We start from the raw sequence: 21,489 nt of genomic DNA on the forward strand, positions 1-21,489 counted from the left end.
CTTGACCTCTCATAAGAAATTCAGAAGACCTGGACACCTAATTTCCTGGTGCTGATATTTCTGTTTTGACACCACTTTTGTCAAAAATTTTGAATCATTCAACTAGCAGTGGTAGGCCTGCATGATATTAGGAGAGTCTATGGCTTTTGGAGGAGTTGGCTTCCACAGAAAACATTGCTCAGCTGGACCCTGGTTAAAATGACTCAGTTCTCTCTTGACGATAAACTGAAAGATTTATTTACAAAGTTAATCTCTCCCTCCCTGGTATTTTAGACATGTGTTATGAACTCCATAGGGCTGATGAGCCTTGACTTCTCACCATTTGTGGAAAACGCATGTATACAATTAAATTAGTTTAGAAGTAAGATTTTTTTTTTTCCCTCTCATTTACTTATCAGTATTGAAAGTAGCAGGACGCACCTCCCTCGTTAAATGCTTGAAATCATCCTCCCACTCCTATAGCTGCTTAAGAAATCCATTTTCTTACTCTTGTCAGCACTGTGGCATGTGAGGAGGCAAGGAGTTCGGTTCTTCCAGACACAGATGTGGTTCTATCCCTCCATAGTATGTCATTATGGCATTTCCACAAGTGAAGAGAATTTATAGACAACAGGGAACATACTGAGCATGTGGGAAATAAATAATTTAGAGGTGAAAAGACCTTTTGGCTCACTTAATCCATCTCCTTGTCAATGCAAGATAATTCTCTGTTGTAAATATATCTGCATTTTGTCTAGTCCAGTTTTATATGGCTTAAGTGCCATGGCTTTCACTGCTTTGTGGGACGCTATTCCTCAACCTCACAGAAATATCACAAGTATTTTCATGGCATTCACCCTGGCCTACGTGCTCCCATTCTTGGAAACAGAGTCCCATCAATTTCCTGCAGACCAAGGTGACCCAACTGTATTTTCTGCACTCCTCACATATCACAGGAAAGATGTATAAGTGGTACTAAGGTAACCAGAGCAAATAACTGTCCTACTGTTGTGCGTCTTCTCACCCCCCTCTTTCAGTTTACAATATTTTGGATTTTCTTTTTTCAGGAGGAAGTTGATGCTGGAGCTATAATTTTTCAAGAGGCAGTTCCTGTGAAGATTGGAGACACGGAGGAGACCTTGTCAGAAAGAGTAAAAGAAGCGGAGCACAGAGCCTTCCCTGCTGCCTTGGAACTGGTGGCCAGTAAGGCAGCGTGCCTTGGAGAAAATGGCAAGATCTTGTGGAATTTAGCACAGCGGAATTGAGAAAACTCTTCGCTGCAGTGATGGAACAACAATAATAATCCAGAGGGCAGAACTTAGCAATCACACAGCTACTTTTATTCTGTTCATAGTGTGTTTTAGTGTAACATTTCCCATGGCATTCCAGCAGGATCTCTAAATTCCCTCTAGTGCTATTGCTCCAAAGTAAAGGCAGAGAGAGCCAAAAACGGGAAGGGACAGGAATTTTAATTTTGTTTTAGAATACCATGGTGATAACTGATCAACATTGCTCTGGCCACACCAGAAGGAAGGAAGTGGCCCTCATAACAAAATCTTTCTTTAAAGAAAATGTTGAAGTGGATTTTGCCCCTGCAAATTGTGTTTTTCATGCAGTATCATACCTCGTCTGGACTCACAGTATCAAGTAACTCCAGAGGTGGAACCTGTGATCCAGCAGATGCTGTACAGAATAAAACTCCTGGTGAATACTTAACTGTGGATAAGTGGGTCTCGCTTTAGGGACCTCATTTCATACCTGTAGTCCACTAGAGGTTAAGCAGGTTTAGAGTTAGAGGATTTCTTTCCCCCCCCAGTGTAGAATTGTGAATGAGATGCTTTCCAATGCTCATAATCCTGTGTGAAATTCTTTACCAATGCTGTCATAGCTAGATTCAGGAATTCTGGAAGCATCTGTTTAAGCTAGAATAACTTTTTTTTTTTTAAATTCTCTCAACCTACCCCTCTTCCCCTCCAAAATCATTTGTCATTCTCAGAAACATATTTGAGTGTTTTTATTATGGCTGAACTCTTATCTCTGTACAAGCCCCTCATTTTCTTTTAATGTTTTTAGCAGCTGCAAACATCAGTCACTATACAGTTTACTCAAATGTGTTTTCCCCCCACAAGCTAGAGGCACCTTCCTTCAGTTGCTCCTACATAGTTTTAAAACAAAACAAAAACCAGAAACCTCCTGTCACTGATGCACTAAGTGACACTAAATGTTGGTTGCCAGCCTTTGTACTAACATTCTTTCTGCGTTAGAACAATTTCAACTGCTCAGTTATTTCAAATCCAATTCTAATAAAGTTGAGAAAAAGCAACGTTAAAGGGACTTCATTTAAATATTTTCCTTAAATTCTTTTGCTTTCATTAAGGGCAGAAATGATTTTTAAAAATTCTGTGTTTAGAAGGGAACACTATTGTTTCAGATGTGGATACAAAATGGTAGGCAGAGTAGGCAGATATGCTGCAAGTCTCCAAATGACAATGGTTTTAGGTCCATCTTAAAGGTGATGGACATTCTGCCTAAATATGCCTAGGCCTTAGGCTTAAAAAGCAAGACAGGTGCTAAAATTTAAGATCTTTCAAACTATAGTTGATGATGGGCACATTCTCCTAAAACTACAGCCTGAGCCAGGGAAAGAACTTAAAACAATCTGTGAAAGCAGCATACAACTGACCCTTTGGTTAGTAATCATGATACAAAAATGCAGGTGGCAGAATGATTTAACAGAACTTGAAGAGAGAGGATATTTACAGCCCACATCAGCTCTCTATATAGTGATGTTACTGGAGTTTATAAAGCAGTACAGCCAAAACATTCACAGAATTATCAGTACCAGACCTGGGGAGGTTAATCATGCAGATGCAGGCATGGTGGAGACAGTTTTTAAAATAAAGAAGTCTGGGTCCCCTTTCAGAAACAGGCCATATGAGGCTATATAAAGCCAGAAGGATTGAAAAAGGTTATCAACAGATGTTTACTGATGAAATATTCGTAGAGGATGAAGCCTTAATCAAGGGACCGAGGCCTGTATAGGGGTTTAAGATTACAAGGACAGGACCAATTCTTTTCGGTCTCAAGAATTACCAAAAAAAAGTTAAACCTGAACAAGACAGAGTTTACAGGGTTGAAAAAAGTTCTAGCTGGGAAAGGGAAGTGGAAGAGAAATGGGTTTCTGATGAAATAGTTGGGTCAGCCCACTAAATTTAAGAGGTGAGTGGAAACCTCATCTCACCTCTCCAACCTTCTAGATGTACAAGGAGAAAAGAAAAGAGCTGTGGTGATTTTTACATCAACCCAGTGATGCCAGTTTCAGGATTTTCCACAAAACCCTACTTTGAATTTATACAGTTTTAACTATCTCCCAGGGGCCTGGGAGTTGGGGTTAGTGCAAATACAATCTGAAACAGCATCACCAAACAAGCCTTTTGAAATCACCTTTGGGGGGCTAAGAATGGGCATTTCTTCCTACAATGAGGCTATTAATCATCCATACCTGAATTGGTGGATTATATGAACAAAGCTAGGGCGAGCCAAGCTGAACAGCCAGAGGGGCTCACAAGCTACGATCATAGGGGTAGAAAAGTTAGACTTAAATCTCCTGGTGGGGCTTATGCATTTTCTAGCATTGTGGAACTAGCCTAGAGTTTGGAGGAGTTATTCCCTGGTCCTAATGTTAAAAATAAATAAATCCCATTTTTCTCCAACATTAGAGGAGGTTAGAACTTTTTATTGATACATGGACATTGCAGAACACCAGTTTGTGCAGAAATTCTCTGTACCGGTTACTTCCACTGATGAGGACACTGTTTATCATTGCATATGACAAACCACATTGTATCCCTGTGAGCAACCATCACATTTTCTGGAGTGGTGATGTCATAGACAGAGCAGGACATCTCCTTTCACTTTGGCAAGGTGATCATCAAGCTGCACCTGTCCCCCTGAAGTAAAAACAGAGTAGTAACCCTAAGAATTTATAGGGAACACCCCCACCACCATAAACCAAAACTTAAAGGCCAGGCTGAATATTCCCTTCCTGGATATCATGGGGCACCTGTGATGTACAGAGCCAGCATGGGGGCAGTATTCCATAGCCTCTTTTGAGAAGGGGGCTAGAGATTATTAACCCCTTTGTAAAAACAGCTGCTCAGAAACAGCCAGAGATGTGGGTAAAGTCGCATCTCCTGAGCTGTTCTGGATAAAGTGAGCATTCCAGCCATGCAAATGGGATTGGGCTGATACAACTTTACAAGAGCCGGCTTAAAAGAAAATGGAAGGTGTAATACACAGGGCTCCCAAAGTCTTTAAAAAAAAAAAAAAAAAAAAAAGCCCTCAAATGCTGGTTTAGCCAGAATTGAAAGGCCAGGAGGAAGCTGGGGCGAAGAGGAGGCACTGTTCACCAGGTAAAAGATTTAAATCACCATGACTTCTGTTCCCTGTGGGGCTGAAGAATGCAGCAAATTCAAACGAGTCATTCTAAATAGTCCCGCAGCAGACCAGCATAGGAAAAAAATAGAGATGGTGCCTAACTATATATATCAGCCATTGCAGAAGCTTCCTGGTTGACTTTTGGGCAGGAATGGGAATAGGTTACATGGCTTTGAATATATTACTGTATCTTTCTGTTGCAAGATGATTCCATCTTTTACAAACCCAATGAGGAGCCCCAGGTGGGACTAGTGAATTACCTCAAGGCGTCCATTTTCTACCAGCTGGATGTCACTGTGGGAGGTAGCCTTACCGCATCAATGCTCAGTTACAGTGACAACACCCTTGCCACACAATTTTCCATGAGCCTGTTTTACAAAGACATCTGGAGAATACAAAACAGAGCTGACGGTCATGAATGAAGGGTTTTAGGAGGCGGATGAACTGGTCAGCTCAGAGCAGGAAGATAGCTGCCCCAGCAACTTTACACAGTTACCTCTCTTTTCAAGATAAACTTGTAGAATGGCATGGATCTGAAAATTAAACTGACACACGGCAAAGAAACCTTCTGCTTAAATGTGCGTACTCATAGTTCACAAGGGTCTCCTATTAGACAGGTTCAAGCTCTGTCAAAACTTCCCCCATATAGAGTTCAGAAACAGTGATCCGTGTGTCCCTGCAGTTCTGGGCCATCGTTGCTTTTCTGGTTCTCAAAATATACACAGGTCATTAAACTGCCTTTGTCAGCTTCCAAGAGCTCCATCTCCCTCTGCTAACTTTTTTTCCTTCAGCTGTTCAGAACTCACTTTGCTGTGTCTTTTCACTAGCCTTTTCCTGAAAAGGCTACAAACCACTTTTCTTTCTACCATACTTGCTTTTGCTGCTCTTGGCACTTACTGGCAATTCCCCAGTCACAAATTGCACACACTGCCGCTGTGTGTCAGTGCTGGGATTAACTACACCTCTGCCTCCTGTGGTCTCCTCAAGGACTCCTCTGTTGGTCTCAGGCCTCCAGCCATCACCTCTCTGGGGGCAGGGATCCTCTCTCTCAAGGCCGGAGATTTAGGTTTGTAGGATCCTGCAATTCACTGTGACTATCGCAGCACATCTTACTTTGTCTAGACTTGCTGGTTGCTCCCTCAATGGCAGATGGTGTTCATCCATTTTTTAAAAAGAGCTTGCATGTCCTTTGCACACCAGAGACTAAAGGCACGGTGGTATCTGTTTCTTCTGTTTCTCCCCCTGCCTCCCTACACACATGTATTTATGTCTTCAGCCTAATGATCAACAACATTTAAGTTAATAATATTCCTTAACTGTTTAAACTGCATGTTTACAGAAACACACTGTCACAGGGTCTGCACAGGTTCCCTCCCTCCTGTGCTCCATGCTTAGGCTGGCCAAAGAAAAGGGTCCCGATGCCTCTCTCACGTATTTCACCCCTCTTTTTATTTACAGTGCTTAGTGCAATCCCAATTCACCCGACACCGATCCCCCCCATTGACTCTTCCCTGGGTCTCTAACCCTTGAGGCCTCCTGCAGCCAGTAGAGACAGAGCTGCAGTCCCCCTGGCTAGTCTCCCACTGAGCTTTTCCCTGGGCTTATATCTCCTCCCAGGCACCAGCCCAGCTGGTTCCCCTGAGCCTGCACTCGTTAGGGCCTGCAGCTGAGCTCCTTGCTGAGTGTCTGGCCCCGCAGGCAGAGGGGAGCCACCTCTTTAGTAGGGCATCCAAGGGGTTTATCCCTCTGCCCTGCCACACACACCTACAGACTGTTTAAAAACAAACAATGTAAAACATATGCACAGTTAAAATGGAATTTTACCTTGCCCTGGTGAATTACAGCTTGAAGTTGCTGTTTCCCCACTAAACGGATCACACCACAATAAAGTGTGTGTGTGTGTTTTATGTATACACACACTGCTAGAGATCAGGTACATTCAGAATTATACAATATACCTCACAGTCCAGCAGCCATTCCAACCAAGATGCTTTCTGTTGTAAGGAGACGGTGTCCAGTAAATAAGACTTACCCCCAGGCACCTGTTTGTTTCAATCTAACTTTAACATCTGTACTTAGCATGTTGTTTTGATACTTCAGTTCTTAATAGATACTTGATTAGGGTACATGATGAATTTGTGCATTCCTACAGCTGTGAGTGAAAAACTGTCTACTCAACAGGGCTGCTTTGGGGCTTTAGTTTCCTGTTTCTAATTGAAATAGAGCATTACAGGACCTTCTTACATTATTAAACAGTAAACTGTCATCCCCTGCAACTTTGACTATTACTGTTATCCCCCTTCCTACTGACTTTGAAGCTGACAAAATGTGTCTTAGGACGTTTTTTAGGTGTGGGTTGTTTTTTGTTTTGTTTTTTGCTGAGTAAACTTTTTGTTTTTAGAGAAAACAAATCAGAAACACACACTAGCACACACACATCTTACATGCTCATGATGTCACACAGGCTCAATTAGCACTATCACTGGAGCCATATGCCCCATTTCAGCTTCACTCACAAACACCCTGTTTCAGGGCCGGGCAAAAACAATTTTGACCTAATTCTTCCATATCCACAGATCTATGCTGTCCAGGTTCTGGGGCTCTCTACAAAGTCACTGCTCAGCTGTTGAGAGAACCTACCCAGGTAAGGCCCTATTTTAGATTTACATAGGTGCAATCAGTTCCTATCCACATTACCCTCCTCAGCCCTTTCAACATTTTCTATTCTAGTTATCTGCAACTTGGCTCCGTAACTCAAATTGTTTGGCAGAGATGCCTCAGCCTTGTATGACATGTCCTGCCCCCTTCCAATGGTTAAAACAGCAGCCCACCCCCCCAACATTTCTGGGCCTGCTCTGGGTTCACAGGCTCTAACTCGAGCATAAGGCAGAGGTGCTGGAACAATCTGCATAGAGGGGGTGTTGAGAGCCATTGAACCAAAGTGTAAACCCTGTATATGATAGAAACCACTTCAAGTCAGAAGGTGCTGCAGCACCCCTAGTTCCAGCATATATAGCGTGAGGCTGCCTGTTAGGTCTTCAGGTTGCATTCTGGAATCTCCAGTGGCAGCTGGGCCAGAGGGCTCCCCTTGACTTCCCCCTCCTCCTCAAGTACCACTGGAGCTAAAGTAAATAGGTCTTGTGGGAGTGGAACTGAGCTCTTTAAACAAGATGGCCTCCTTCACATGTCAAGGGCTTCTAGGGTACTGCTACCAACTAGCCAATAGTTAAGCAGTAGAGGACAAATTTCCAGCCTCGTTACACTCTATAGTTGGTCGGGGCTTAGAGGTCGCACCTCCTACAATCCCCAATTGACACTCACACCAGAGGGCCTACAGGACCAATTGGTGGAGAGGCACATGGACAGGCCGCAAAGAGTCTGGCTTAACCCAGGAAGTAAAAACAAAACACCTTGGTGCCTGCCCACGGGGCTGGAATCAGGAGACATGCAGAGTAGGGTTTCCAGCTCCATCTCACTACTGATCAGTCAAGGAGAGAGGAGGAGTTGCCACTCGAAGACTCACCTGCAGCTCTCATTCTGTAAGAGTGCACAGACACTTTGACAGTGGATCCTAAGACTATTCTAACATATTAGCAGAAAATAATAGGTGAAATTCACCCATGCTACACATACAATCTATAGGCATCAGAGGGTCCAGGATTCAGTTCCTTGTTCTGCCACAGAGTCCTTTTTAGGGTGAGCAGATATCCTGATTTTACAGGGACAGTCCCGATTTTGGGGGCTTTTTCTTATATAGGCACCTATTACCCCCTACCTGCTGTCCTGATTTTTCACACTTGCTATCGGGTCACCCTAGTCCTTTTTGATCTTGGGCAAGTCACTTGAGGCCAGATTTACAAAGGTGTTTAGGTGCCTAAAGAAGCAGATGGCCTTTCAATGGGAATTAGGTGCTTAACTAGCTTTAAACGTCTGGCAATGAGTGCCTCAATTCTCAATCTGTACAAAGTGGGCATTATACCTCACAGAGGTGGTATGAAGAAAAATAAGTTAAAGACTGAGTTTCTTGGATACAATGGCAAGGGGGATCAGAGAAGTATCTGAGATACATAAATAAGAAGAGCTACGGCTCCAGTTATAACTGTGTTAGATTTGAATATGTTCAAACAAGATTATACAATTCAAAACAATAGACAGGACAATATTACTATACGGCTACAGTACCACAAGAGAATAGAAGCAATAATCATGTGCGTTTATCCTGTGTCTATTAAAAGCATTTGCCAGCTGTCCTCAGTTTAATCTGGGAGAAAGGAAAGGGCTAACATGAAAACAGAAGTTCACTGTTGTAATCATAACAATAAAACTCCATCATTTGCTATATCGAAGCCATAAATGTCTTGTATATTAAAGGTAGACAAGAAGTAACAGTAGGAATCGTTTTCTTTACCTTCTCCAACTACCAACTCCACATTCACCACAGTACAAGCATGAATACAAAACTTGAACGAAATACTCCCCTCCTCGTAATGTAAATTATAATGGAGTTTGCCGCAGGCTTTGGAATATCTCACTAGAGCCAAGAGCCTGACCTAAGATAGGCCCCTAAAAGTACAGAACATGAAACTCAATTCCAAAACATAAGTGTTTATTCATTGAACCTTAGGGGATATAAATGTCCATGATCTGATCTAATCAATCAATCAGTGGCTCCTTCATCGGAAAGCTCAATTCTAGCTGTTTCTTTTTCCAACTACTCCAATAATTTCTTGGCTGACCTGCCTCCCCACTGATTTATTTTACTTGCACATGGCCCTTTACTCTGACAGAGTTAAAATAAGCCTCCTACTTGGGCAAAGTGTTTAGTTAAAGGAAGAAGCCCATACTGCCCAGCCTGTCACTGGCTTGACATTGTGAAAATGGAGATTCAGCTTCCATTGCAAATCAAGTCTGGTGACTCCTTTGTCACTAAAATGGTTACTTACCTGTACAATGCCTGATGTTCTTCAAGATGTGTGGTGCACAAATGCAGTCCACAGTAGACAGATGAGTGCACTAGGCACACCTACAATTCCTGAAGTAGCAGGGAAGGTGAGAGGAGTGTGGAATATGTATTTGACTAAACATCTAGAAGAATAGGTACAAAGCATTGTACAGGTAAGTAACCATTTTTAACTCCTTTGAGTGGCTGTGCACATAGTCATTCCACTGCAAGTGATTCACCAGCACTTTCCTTACAGATGGTGGAACTTCAGACTACTTGGAGATGGCCAAAGTTGGCATTGTCTCAGAAAGCCTAAGTAATGGCACAGTGTGTGGAGAAAGTATATACAGCGATGACCACGTTGCTGCTTTGCAAGTGACCACCACAGGACTGTTGCTCCAAAAAGGCTAGCCAAGTGGAATGAGCCTTAGTGGAGCGGACTGTTATCCTCAGTAGAGGCGAGACCTTCACTAGATCGTAGCAAAGCTTGATGCAGTCAGAAATCCAATGTGAAATTTGCAGGACTGTAATAGGTAACCCTTTAATCCTTTCAGCATACGCTACACAAAGTCTAAGACAGGATCCGAAAGACTTTTTGCAGTCCAGGTAAAGTATCAGAGCTCTCCGAACATCCAAAGAATTAAGCTTTTCTTTAACCTTGGTAGAACAAGATTTCAAAAAGAACACTGGAAGATGAATGATCAAGTTGAGGTGGAATGCAGAGACTGCCTTAGGCAAAATCTTAAAGTGTGGCCAAAGCGAGGCTTTGTTTTTGTGAAATACTGTGAAAACAGGGCGCGCTAGAAGTGCCGGGGGCTTTGACACCCTCTTTGCAGGGATAATTTCTACCAGAAAGACTGTTTTCATTGATGGCAGTGGCAAGGATGTTGTTGCCAAAGGTTCAAAAAGGTGGAACCCATCGAACAAGATAATACCAAATGCAGGTCCCATAAAGATACCAGATCAGACATAGAGTAACCCATGGATAAGGATTACTAAGTAAATCAGTCAATCTAGAGAGCAGTGAGCAGGGTGGCCGGCAGAAAGGGGCAGCAAGCGAGTGCCCACGCAGCAGAGCGAGTAAGGTACCTCTTTATCCCACCCAGGGGGGAGGTGAATTCTGCAGCTGCACCTCTGAATTCTGGGTCTGCACTGACCAAGAACAGTAACTGTGAGCGGGGTGCAGAGAAGGGTTGGGCACATGGGTTGTTGGACTTAAGAACCTGAGGGGAAAAGGACAGTGCTGAACCTTCTTGGGGATGTGTCTTTCATTCATGGTTTATGTTTATGAACTCTGTTGGCAGTATTTTCCCAAATTAACATCCAGTTACTTCCCTCCTTTTATTAAAAGTTTATTTTCCTCACTCAGACTCTATGCTTGCGAATGGGGAAGTATTGCCTCTCAGAGGCACCCAGGGGTGGTGCGTAATTTTCCCAGGTAACTGGGTGGGGGCTCAAGCCGGTTATCTGTTGTATCAAGGGAAAGGAAATCCAGATACTGAACCCAGCCCTTGTTGCTGCTAGCTCCACCTGGCAGAAGGGTTACATAGCCACTGAACATGATGCACTGTCTTGTCCATCGCTCCTTGGAGGGGCAAGCAAGCAGTGAGATAACCTTCTGATATGATGGCCAAAAACTGTTCCCTGTATTCCTGAGCCAGTTTGTCTACAAATTTTGAAATTGCTGTCCTGTTAATAAGGTATATTTGGACAACAAGGCCTAATTTAACACCCTCATTTGAAGGCTCATAAGTTCCAGTCTTGTATTCCTTATTTTTTGGAGGGATAGCCTTAGGGTGAGGCTGTGTCTGATGCTTGTTTGCCACCGTGTAAAGAAATACTTGAATTTTGGTTAGGGGACTTGGTATCATCCATCCACCCATTTGACAGTGAGAGGTACAGAGGCTGATGTCCGCCAGAGGGTCTTGGGAGGATCCAACAAGGCCCATTAGTGGAAAGGGCAATGCTTTGTGGAGTGGGAATTTGAGAGACATCCAACCGTTTCTGCAGATTGTCTTGCATGAGTGCTGCCTGTAGCCCCAGAGATGTGGCCAGCCTCCTAATGAGGTCCTGAAAATCTTTAAAGTCCTCCAAGAGAAGGTGATGACTCTGGAGAAAGGAAGAAATACTGGGGCTGTGGAGGGCAGGAATATCCTCATTCTCCTCTGGCTCTGTAGGCTCCAATAGACCTGTTGGTTGTGGGTTTGGAAGAGGATAGTCTCTAGGCACTATTAGGTACATGAGGAGGTGACTCTTTTGATTGAGTGGCCAACAGAGACCTGGATAGTCTTGAAGCCGGCCAAGGAGGACCGTGCAGTCTTTGTACTGCCCACGGTGGATGGCACCATACTGGGACATCTTTATAATAATGTTCTTGCCCTAATTTGGGTATCTCTACAACGTCGTCTGTATGGAGACCTGAAAGACGTTCCCAGACGTATGGGTCTCTCATGGTTGAGTCTGAAGAGGAGGAAACACAAAACTCTTCAGTAAATGGTGGAATGATTCCCATAGGCATCGGTGGGCGGTCTCAGCACCAGCAACATACTGTGTTGTCCCAAAGGTAGCACACTCAAAGATGTATCCAACGGTGCTGGTGGACAAGGTAGTCAGAATGCAGGACAGGTGAGTCAGTATTGACAGTACAGCACCCATAGACAAAGTGGATGGAACTGCCTCAACCATGGTGGTAAGTGAAGTTGCTGGTGCTGGCAGTGCAGATGCAGCTGAAGGCACTAAGGTCGACACCAGCTGATGTAACAAGGAGAGTCCAGGAGAGAGAGAGACAAAAAGATAGTCGAAGAATGCCTGCAGCATCGACAGCACCAATATCAGAGGTGAGTGCTAAGCTGCTAACACTGGTGGTGCCAGACCCAACAGCAGTGGGCTCAAAGATCTCTCTGGTAGGCAGGAGGCATTGGTCTTTGACTCTGGCACCAGCAGGGCCATCAATGATGCTGGGGAGTGTTGGTGCTTATGACCAGACCTCAAATTTCAGAGACTTTCTGTGAGAAGAAGAATGAGATTTTGAAGGTTTGTTGGTCTTGGAGGATGAGAGGAGGATTTTGAACAGTTTGAGGAGGCCACAGAAAATGACAAGTAACATTTCTTGCCAGATTTTGGCTTGGAAGCAGAGGCTGCCAGTGGGGCACTCCTCACGGACGAACGTTCTGTCCTCTCAGGGTCGGGTTTGGGCTCTGATGAGAGATGCATCGCCTTTAGCAGAAGATTTACTTTAAGGCAGAAATCCCTTTGTTTCTTTGTTCTGGTTGGGAAGGAAGTACGAAGGCGGCATTTGTTTCTCACATTTGTTGCCTAAGCAGCTAGGACAATTTTTGTATGGCACTAGCCAGGATCATGGCCATGCACATGGCATGTTGTTTGAAATCTGGGGATCTTTGCCCAGTTAATTGTTCTGGTATTTACTAACACTAAATATATATAATACAAACATTCCTCTGAAAGGCTGGCTAACTGAAGCTCAGGGGTAATGGGGAACTCTGACTCCCGCCATGAGCAGTAAGAAGAAATGGAGAGGAAGGTGGCTATCATGTCCTTTACATCCTCCGCTCGGGGCAGGAGGATAGTGGGGGATATGTGCACTGCCTGCTGGAATGGGTAGCAAAAGTCTGTCTCAAGTACATTGGGCATGCACACACTTAGGGAGATCAACACTGCTGCAATCAATGCAGCAGGGGTCGACTTAGTGGGTCTAGTGAAGACCTGCTAAATCGACTGCAGAGTGCTCTCCGGCCAACCCTGGTACAGCACCTCCCCAAGAAGATTAAGGTAAGACAGCAGGAGAACGTCTCCCATTGACACAGTGCACTGAAGACACCGGGGTAAGTCGACCTAAACTACGTTGACTCCAGCTACATTATTCACGTAGCATAACTTAGGTCGACTTACCCGGGTAGCGAAGACAAGCTCTTACAGTGGAATGTATGTGCACCCAGTCACTCGATGGAGAAATCATCCTCTTTCTCCTTGCTATCAGAAACCTGGAAAATGCGTATTTCTGGCCCTTCTCACTATCCTAAACAGGATCCAAAAAGATTCTTCAATATGTACCAGTAATCTTCTGTGTAATGTTTTACAATATTTGGAAACTGCCCTTCCCACTCAAGAAATTGGACTGTGCTTTGACATACCTTCAAAACATGCTCCTACAACATGAGAAGGAAAGATTAGAGAAAATAGCTTCTCCCTGAGAACTTAAACAAGATAAAGGTTGCTCGATAAAAATGTAATCCATTTTGTAAAATTTTCCCTCAAAGTCAGTTACCCTTGTTACAGCTGGCTTTTGGACCAGCTGGCTCCACTTTTAATGAGGGCCTTAGTTCACAGGTAATTTTGCAGAAAACACAATTCAATATTTTCCATAAAATTGGGCACTTCCAACTTTTTGGCTGCATTTTTACCTATTTGAGACCAGGGTCCCAGGAACTGCTAATAGCAGAGGCTTTGATCCTAATTCTAGAAATGTGACTAATGTCTAAACCTAGTTGTGCTAATTTTTGTCTCTGACTTCTCAGGCAGATGGAGTTGACCATTGATCAAATTAACAGTTCTTTCCCGCTTCTCTGCCATAACAACCAGGCTCACTCCCCATCACATAGAGCTACAGACCCACCAGGGAGAAGACAGAGAGACGCCCAGGAGCCTTCCATGGTGATGGAAAGGGGAGACTACTCACTGAGACACCAACCTCTTTCTACAAAATTAGCACTTTTCCTCTAAGAAGTTGCCTAATTTTTTTCCATATCCCTCACCTGTCAAGTAGGGACCTAATTTTGATCTGACTGGATCTGCCCTTGGTGGTAGAATGCCTAGTGATAGCTTGCCCCCCTGCCCTTCCTTCAATTCATTTAGGGTTGGTTTGTGAAGTTCATGGTTTTCTGGAATCAGATTAACAATCAAAAGGAGATACTGACAAAACTAGATTTCCCTTATAAACCATTGTTATTTTCACACCTTGAATTCTCTGGTTCTTTGCTTTATATATTATTATATATATATATTCCTTTAACAAACAGCTGAACATGCACAAACCCAACATGTGGTAATTTAGATTCCAACACTGATTTAGCAAAGGAACTGTAACTTTAGATTGGGGAAGATATATCTCCGGTTGTGAATGAAAGATATGAAACTGGTCTGCCTGAAATCAGGACAGAAGAAACAACAGACAGAGAAAAACCAGTGAGCAATGAGTAGAACATTCATGCATTTGACTGTAGCCTATTGTACTGTTGTGGCTTCAGAGTAGTAGTGGAGGAAATGCAATCCTGCTTTTCATGATGAGTCAAGCTTTGGGTTCCTTGTTTCCAGCAGATTTTACCATCTGCTCCTAGTCGCACCACTCCACTGGTCACCAGCTGCAAGGCAATGGGAAAGGCTCGGCACTCTGCTTCCTTCACCCTTTCCAACAAGGTCTCCTCGGTATCATCTGTGTTCACAGAGACAGGCTCCTGGAGAATTATTGCTCCTGTATTAGCTTCCTCCTAAGTGGGAGATATTTATAAATCAGTTGTTAGGAGAAGATGGTTGACAGCATCCAACATAGCAGAAAGGTGTAGGTGGAGGATGTGGATGGTGTAAAGGACTTGAGATCTGACCAAGAAAAGGTCAGTAGGGACATTTTCAGTAGTGTGGAGATGGCAGAAGGCAGATTGAAGGGATGGATTCATTGCATCAGTTGCAGACCACACATTTGATGAGTGGAGATAAAAGGGAGAGATGGGGGTTATGTCAGAGATGCAAAAAGATAGTTGATGGATAGTTTTTCAGGATAGAAAAGACTGGGACATGCCTCTATCATGAAGGGAAGGAGGGTGAGGGAGGGAATGAGAAGAGGGCAATAGAGATAAGGCGATCTAAAGGAATAGATCACTTGGGAAGGGCATCAGTGGGATTATTCACATGCATAGGGTAAAGCATGCATTGGGTCTTTAATGGACTGGGGCACATTTTTGCACATTCCTATTCATAAACTAATCTTCCTACAGAAATTTAACTTCCAACTCTTCCTATTTTATTGGTAATAATTCTATTATTTCCAGGTACAAGTTCATTACACTGATATTATCTGGATAACATTTATGCATTGGTTATTGTGATACAATAATCATTTGCCTAGAGTTAGAATAATTCTTAGAGGCAGAACAATACTTACAAGTACAAAATGTACTGTACAGCCAGTGACTTTGACTCCTGCTTGTAGCACCTGCTTATGGGCATTTCCCCCTTTGACTGAAGGTAATAGTGATGGACAAATGTTCAAAATTTTACCTAAAAATTATTTTAAAAAATAGAACAAAAATTTAAGCTGAAGTTCTTTTAAAATAAAAAACATAGATGATAGTCAATTAATAAAATATGTCAGCAAGAGCTCATAACACTAGGTGTCATTCCACAACCTGGAATGCTCCAAACTGCAATCAGAACTTACTAAGGTGTACAAGGGTTAAAATGCAAAAGCAGAGATGCTGGGGCTAGGATCTGAGGAAATCGTTTAGGAAATATTACGTTTCCAGGGCCAAGGACAGTGAAGTACAGCTGCTGCTGCAAGCCAAGCAAAATGAGGTTTGAGATAAAGACAAGACAGTCACTTGTCCTCCATGGCCACAGATAGGAGGAAGGGGTCAGAAGGTTCCCTCTACCCCCTAAGTTGCATACCCAGCTCACAACTCTGTGCACAAGGGGAGCTGGGAAAGAGAGAGACCACTCTGTAGGGATGCTATTGTGCCAGTGCAGAGACAGCAGTAATCTTCAGATGGAAAAGTGTGACACAGATCACTCCCCTGGAGGCAGGGCTGGGAGGAGATGTCTGAGTAAGGTCTGAATAAAAAGGGAGTAACCTCTCACTGAGGCCTGAGGAATTGGACGGTTTTTAACAGGACAGAGGGGTCAACGGCTAGGGAGTGTGCATTCCCAGCCTCTGTGACTGGAACCTTGGTCTCTATGGGTGCATTTCCACTGCAATAAGAACCCCACAGAACTGAGTCTCAGAGTGTGGATCAATTGATTTGGGATCATGGGCCTAAAAATAGCAGTGTAGACTTTCAGGCTCAGGCTAGAGCCCAGGCTCCGAAAACCGCCAAGGAGGAGGGTCTGAGAGCCCGGACTCCAGCCATAGCCCAAACATCTACAATGCAATTTTTTGCCCCATAGTCCAAGTCAGATAACCTAGACAGGGTAGATATACCCTGTGAGTCAGATTTTAATAGCCTTATTCACTCTAGGCTCCATCATGGTTTTACCTCAAGCCCAGGGTAAGGGGCAGGGCATTGTTGTGCTGCTCCTAGAGCAGCTCAGGAGGGACTTGAGAATTCAGTCTCACTCCCAGTTCCCCTGCTACTCTTGGCAAAGAGTAACTGCCCCAGGTCTATACCCAGCACAGCATGTGCTCTTTGATGCATGGGCACAGCTATGCCACCAGGTACATTGCAGTGAACAGAACCAACCTTCCACCTGCTCCCCAGCCCTTTTCAGCCACCTGCCTGGGGTGGGAGGAGCTTAGTGACTCTAGGGACCCTGCTTTCCTTCCTCTTTGCCCCTCTGCCACCCCAATACCCAGGGCACAATTTAGCTCTTTGGGTAATACCTTACCTTTTGCAAAGTCCCATTGATTCGAATGAATGAATTACATGAATGAAAGCATAAGATACTCCCCATTGATTTAAATACAACTGTATGCAGAAGACGGTGCTAATCAATATGACAAAAGGTGTTAGAATCTTGCCCTGTAATGGTAATGCTGTGCACTACTGGATAAGCCCCCAGACTCCTGAATGGGCCCCAAGCACTGATATTTTTCATGCCTCTTTTACAGCTATTACTAACAATTATTTATTCTCGTTTCTTACCGTACCACTTTCTGATAAAAGCACTGGACAAAATTCTCATAAATCCTGCGAGACAAATCAGTTCAACAGAGAATTCTTCAAGGACACTGTCAATTGTGCGGTCAAATTCAGAGCGGCTTCCGTACAATTTATGGTCAATTACCTAAAATATTAAAACAACCAAAGCCAAAACACTAAAAGTGACTCAGTGTGTAAGAATGAGGGTAACTACTTGGAGAACAAAGGAAAATCAAAATGGCCCATGCCAAAACATACCAGTATTTTTAAAAAGTTGTTACAGCCTTGCTAGTGCTCACGTGTACTATCAATCAGTGTTTGCAATTCACAGAATCATAGGAAGCAGAAATGGGAAAGATCTATATCATCATCTAAGTTCACCTGCCAGCCAGTGCAGCAGAATTCCTTAAAAGGGTGTTTTCTAGTGATTTTTTTATGTGAGAAGATATGATTGACAAAGTTCTTACTCCTATCCTGAATCCAGATGCACATGAAGAATGCATATGAAGTGAACAGATTTACTTTAAAACAATGTGGTTTCACCAAAAGCAGCACCATCATTTTACAGCCATTGACTTGTGCAACAGTGAGTTTATTTTAAAAGACACTGGACTGATCAGACATTGTGTGTAAGACGAGCGAAGATCATGTTCTTCCCTACTCCAGACCAAAATGAAGATACCCAAGGAAAGTGTTTCAATTCCTTTAAAGACAACTTTCATCAATACAGGTGATGGAGCAGTGTTTCTCGTCCCCATGAAAACCTTTTGAAGGCCCTTGACACACGTTTTTCAGATATGAGCTTATAGACTACTGGAGAAAATTTAAGGTGCCTCCAGTTTAACAGTTTGGCGGAGCTAGCTCAAACTTTCAGCTGCATGGGAGAACCACTAAATGCTACTATGTCCTTCATTACTGTCTGAGCATAGCTGTATGAACAGAGAATGGTTCAGGATCTTAAATCTTATAATAAGAACGTGTTTTTGGCTCACTATGTTTTAAGTCAGAAGGCTCTAGATCAGGGGTGGGCAAACTATGGCCCTTGAGCTCCTGGCCTGGGAGGATTGCCCCCGGCCCCTTCCCTGCTGTTCCTCCTCCCCCTGCAGCCGCAGCTCACTGCGCCGCTGGCACAGTGCTCTGGGTGGCGGAGCAGCAAGCTCCTGGGGCAGTGCAGCTGCAGAGCCCAGCCTGAACTGGTGCTCTGTGCTGTGCGGTGTGGCTGCCTGTCCTGGGGCCAGGGCAGGGAGCAGTGGAGGTTGGCTAGAGGGCAGGGGAGTTCGAGATAGTGGTCAGGGGAAAAGGGTGTGAATAGGGGTCAGGGCAGTCAGAGGGCAGGGAACAGGGAGCAGGGGTCCCTGGGGGGCCGTCAGGAAGGAGAAGAGGGGTTGGATGGGGTGGCAGGGGACAGTCAGGGGTGGGGTGTCTGGGGGCAGTCAGGGAGAAGGGATGGTTGGATGGGGCAAGGGTCCCAGGGGGGCTATCAGGAAGGAGGGGGGGAGTTGATGGGGCATGGGGTTCGGGGGTGGGTGGGAAACAAAGAATGGGGGGGTGGATGGGACAGGGGTCCCCAGGGGGCCATCAGGGAACAGGGGAGTTGGATGGGCAGGAGTCCCAGCTGTCAGAAGGCGAGAAGCAGGGGCAAGGGGTTGGATAGGGGTTGGGGGCTGGGCCACACCTGGCTGTTTGGGGAGGCACAGCCTCCCCTAACCGGCCCTCTGTTAGAAGGTTTATTCCTTGACTTTCTTACTTCCCTGGCCCTTCTCGCATGAACAGAGAGCAACAATACCCGAAGTCCAAAGGCGCAAACAATTCGATGTTTATTGGGGTGAACTTCCAGCAAGCACAATTCCAGTTTCCTTCCCTAGTGTCCCCCTTCCTAGCTCTGACACCACAGAGCCTTGCCTGTGTCCCTGTTCCTGTTCCCATCCCCTGTTCCCATTTCCCCCTTTCGCAAAACATGATCCCATTCCCCCCCCCCACTTCCTGATTGACTTCAGATTATATAGCAAAACCTGAGTTTTGCTTAGCTATTCCTTAACCAATCATTTTACTGAAATTTAACTAACCAATCCTAACATATTGTAACATGGTTATTTAACCAATTATACCCCACCACCTTAATTGGTTTACACCCAACAAAATTAATTATACAGTAGACAGAAACAATTACAGAACCAGACAGAGACCATGCAAATAAACATACAAAACAATACAGAAGTGAGGATTTCACAACTACATCTATACAGACATCAGTGTTCTCCAGCTGTCTTCTTTTGATAAGTGAGTTCTTGCCAGACAGGATGCGATCAAACTAAGTTTCCTTTTACATCTTCTAGGCTTTTCCCTTTCTCTGGAGGTGATAGGAATATCAGGACAGGATTGTATTCCTAATAGCCCAATAGCAGCTCATTTCAATGTGACTAGTTTGGAATGTGAGGATGTGACCATACACTTCCCAGCTTATGGCTGCCTAACTACATCTTAGCTGAAGGTCTTAGCCTGTCACAGTAAGAGAAGGCCATTACACAGACAGTGATTTTGATTCTTTCTTTTATGCCTCTATAAACTAGCCAAGTGATAAGAATACATCTAAATTCTTAAAGTATAGGCCTGTGCAGACAGGCCTGAATATCTATATCCTAACACCCTCCATACGATTCCAGAAACCCAATGTGGCCCTCAGGCCAAAAAGTTTGCCTGCCCCTGCTCTAGATGGTATCACTATTCTCAGTGTGTGCAATTCTTTCTACTATATGTCTATGTTATGCAATTGAAATCAATGGGACTCCTTGGGCAGTGAAGTTCTGCTTAATAATAATAATAACAACAACAACAGAATCAGACTCACTTTGCTATTGAAAGCAATTGGGGATGGTGTGAGAGACCGGTCTTCTTATGCAGATATTCACTACATGCTCAAGAAGCCAATGGATAAATGCAGCATAGGAGGGGAAAGTGTGCACGTGCAGTCCAAAAAAAATGATGTTTTACTGATTTCTTCTTCCTCTTTTCAGTTAAAGGTGTAAGCTGCATAGGGCTCAGCAAAGCAAGCACACATCTGAAGTCCCATTGATTTCAACGCACACACTTCAATCCTTCACTCAATTGGGGTCCTAATGCCCACTGAAATTAATGGAAAGATTTCCACTGATTTCAGTGAGCACTGGATCAGGTGCTACAAGATTTTGGATTTGATCTTAGCTATCTGATGTCATTGTTTTATACTTTTAGCTAGCAACTTAACGTAAGTTTAAATAAATGTGGGGCCAGAATTATTAGTGAAAACTTGTTCCAGATTTGTAAAAGCAGTAGCTGTTCCTCTGGTGACTGAAAGGAAATGGATGTCCTTACCCTGGTGGGAATCCCAGCCCGGGCTGCATTTCTCAATTCTTCCACGTCTCCAGACTTATTAGAGATGACAAGAGCTATCTGTACACAGCTTGCTGGTTCTCTGGCATATGCGATAAGTGCCGCAAGGTTTGTACCTCAAATTAAAAGAGAAGAACAAGTCTTATAAACAGGATGCTGAAGACTTTACTCACTTTGTGAATTAAATGGCCCTGGAGTAGCTGCACCAGCCGATGCTGAGGCAGTGTCGGGCCACCGTGCCTCGCTCCCACAGCAGCAGGAGTGTGGGTATGGGAGGGGGCTCAGGGCTGGGGGCTGGGTCATGGGAGGGGGTGAGGGCTCTGGGTGCCGCTTATCTTGGGGCACTCCTCAGAAGCAGGGATATTGCTCAGCTCCTAGGTGGAGGCATGGCCAGGCGGCTCTGCACACTGCTTCCACCTGCAGGCGCCTCCCCTGCAGCTCCCACTGGCCATGGTTCCCAGGCAATGGGAGTTGCAGAGCCAGCGCACAGGGCAGAGGCAGCACACAGAGCCCTCAGGCTGCGCCCCCCCCCCCCGATTTAGTCAGGGGTATATAGTACAAGTCATGGACAGGTCACAGGCCATAAATTTTTGTTTACTGCCCATGATCTGTCCATGACTTTTACTAAAAATACCCATGACTAAAATGTAGCCTGAGCTATTGCTCTTTGGGGGATGAATGCCTGCAGCATCATAAAAAGCAATAATACAACCAGCTTTCCTTTTGGGGGCTCCAAAGTTGGCATAGGTATTGTAACAATCTCTGAACAACAAGTGACCAGAAGAGCTCAGACACATTAATGGGCAAAGCCTGTCCCCTCTTCCAGAGGCATAGAGGGCCACTCTTGCAACCTAGGGAAAGCTCGCTACAAAGTACACAGAGTCCAGCTGCAGATGT

At 44.4% G+C, this 21,489-nt stretch overlaps 2 protein-coding genes and 1 long non-coding RNA gene across 7 annotated transcripts in view; 1 reads left to right on the forward strand and 2 right to left on the reverse strand.

The window, feature by feature from the left end:
• The window catches only part of GART (phosphoribosylglycinamide formyltransferase, phosphoribosylglycinamide synthetase, phosphoribosylaminoimidazole synthetase), a 56,340-nt gene extending 54,038 nt beyond the window's left edge, over nt 1–2,302 (forward strand). For all 4 annotated transcript variants that reach the window (XM_030578727.1, XM_030578743.1, XM_030578718.1 and 1 more), the window contains one exon: nt 1,047–2,302. In XM_030578727.1, coding sequence (XP_030434587.1) covers nt 1,047–1,244 — 198 coding nt within the window. In that variant the 3' untranslated portion in view covers nt 1,245–2,302. The remainder of the gene's footprint in view (nt 1–1,046) is intronic.
• LOC115659073 lies at nt 1,941–6,421 on the reverse strand. 2 transcript variants are annotated; one of them, XR_004002443.1, is made up of 3 exons: nt 6,241–6,421; nt 5,379–5,693; nt 1,941–3,929 (listed from the first exon to the last, which is right to left on the reverse strand). It is a non-coding gene; the product is annotated as an uncharacterized LOC115659073 (long non-coding RNA). The 2 variants fall into 2 exon arrangements; XR_004002441.1 differs by having other exon boundaries at nt 5,379–6,421.
• Nucleotides 6,422–14,580: 8,159 nt separating this feature from the next.
• LOC115644292 (trifunctional purine biosynthetic protein adenosine-3-like) overlaps nt 14,581–21,489 on the reverse strand; it is a 50,325-nt gene continuing 43,416 nt past the window's right edge. Inside the window, exons 18-21 of the mRNA XM_030548437.1 lie at nt 20,575–20,708; nt 17,227–17,368; nt 15,534–15,649; nt 14,581–14,862 (exon numbers count right to left, since the gene is read on the reverse strand). Coding sequence (XP_030404297.1) covers nt 14,581–14,862; nt 15,534–15,649; nt 17,227–17,368; nt 20,575–20,708 — 674 coding nt within the window. The remainder of the gene's footprint in view (nt 14,863–15,533; nt 15,650–17,226; nt 17,369–20,574; nt 20,709–21,489) is intronic.

The sequence above is a fragment of the Gopherus evgoodei genome, chromosome 1, assembly GCF_007399415.2.
Source record: "Gopherus evgoodei ecotype Sinaloan lineage chromosome 1, rGopEvg1_v1.p, whole genome shotgun sequence".
In the NCBI taxonomy this organism is placed as follows: domain Eukaryota; kingdom Metazoa; phylum Chordata; order Testudines; family Testudinidae; genus Gopherus; species Gopherus evgoodei.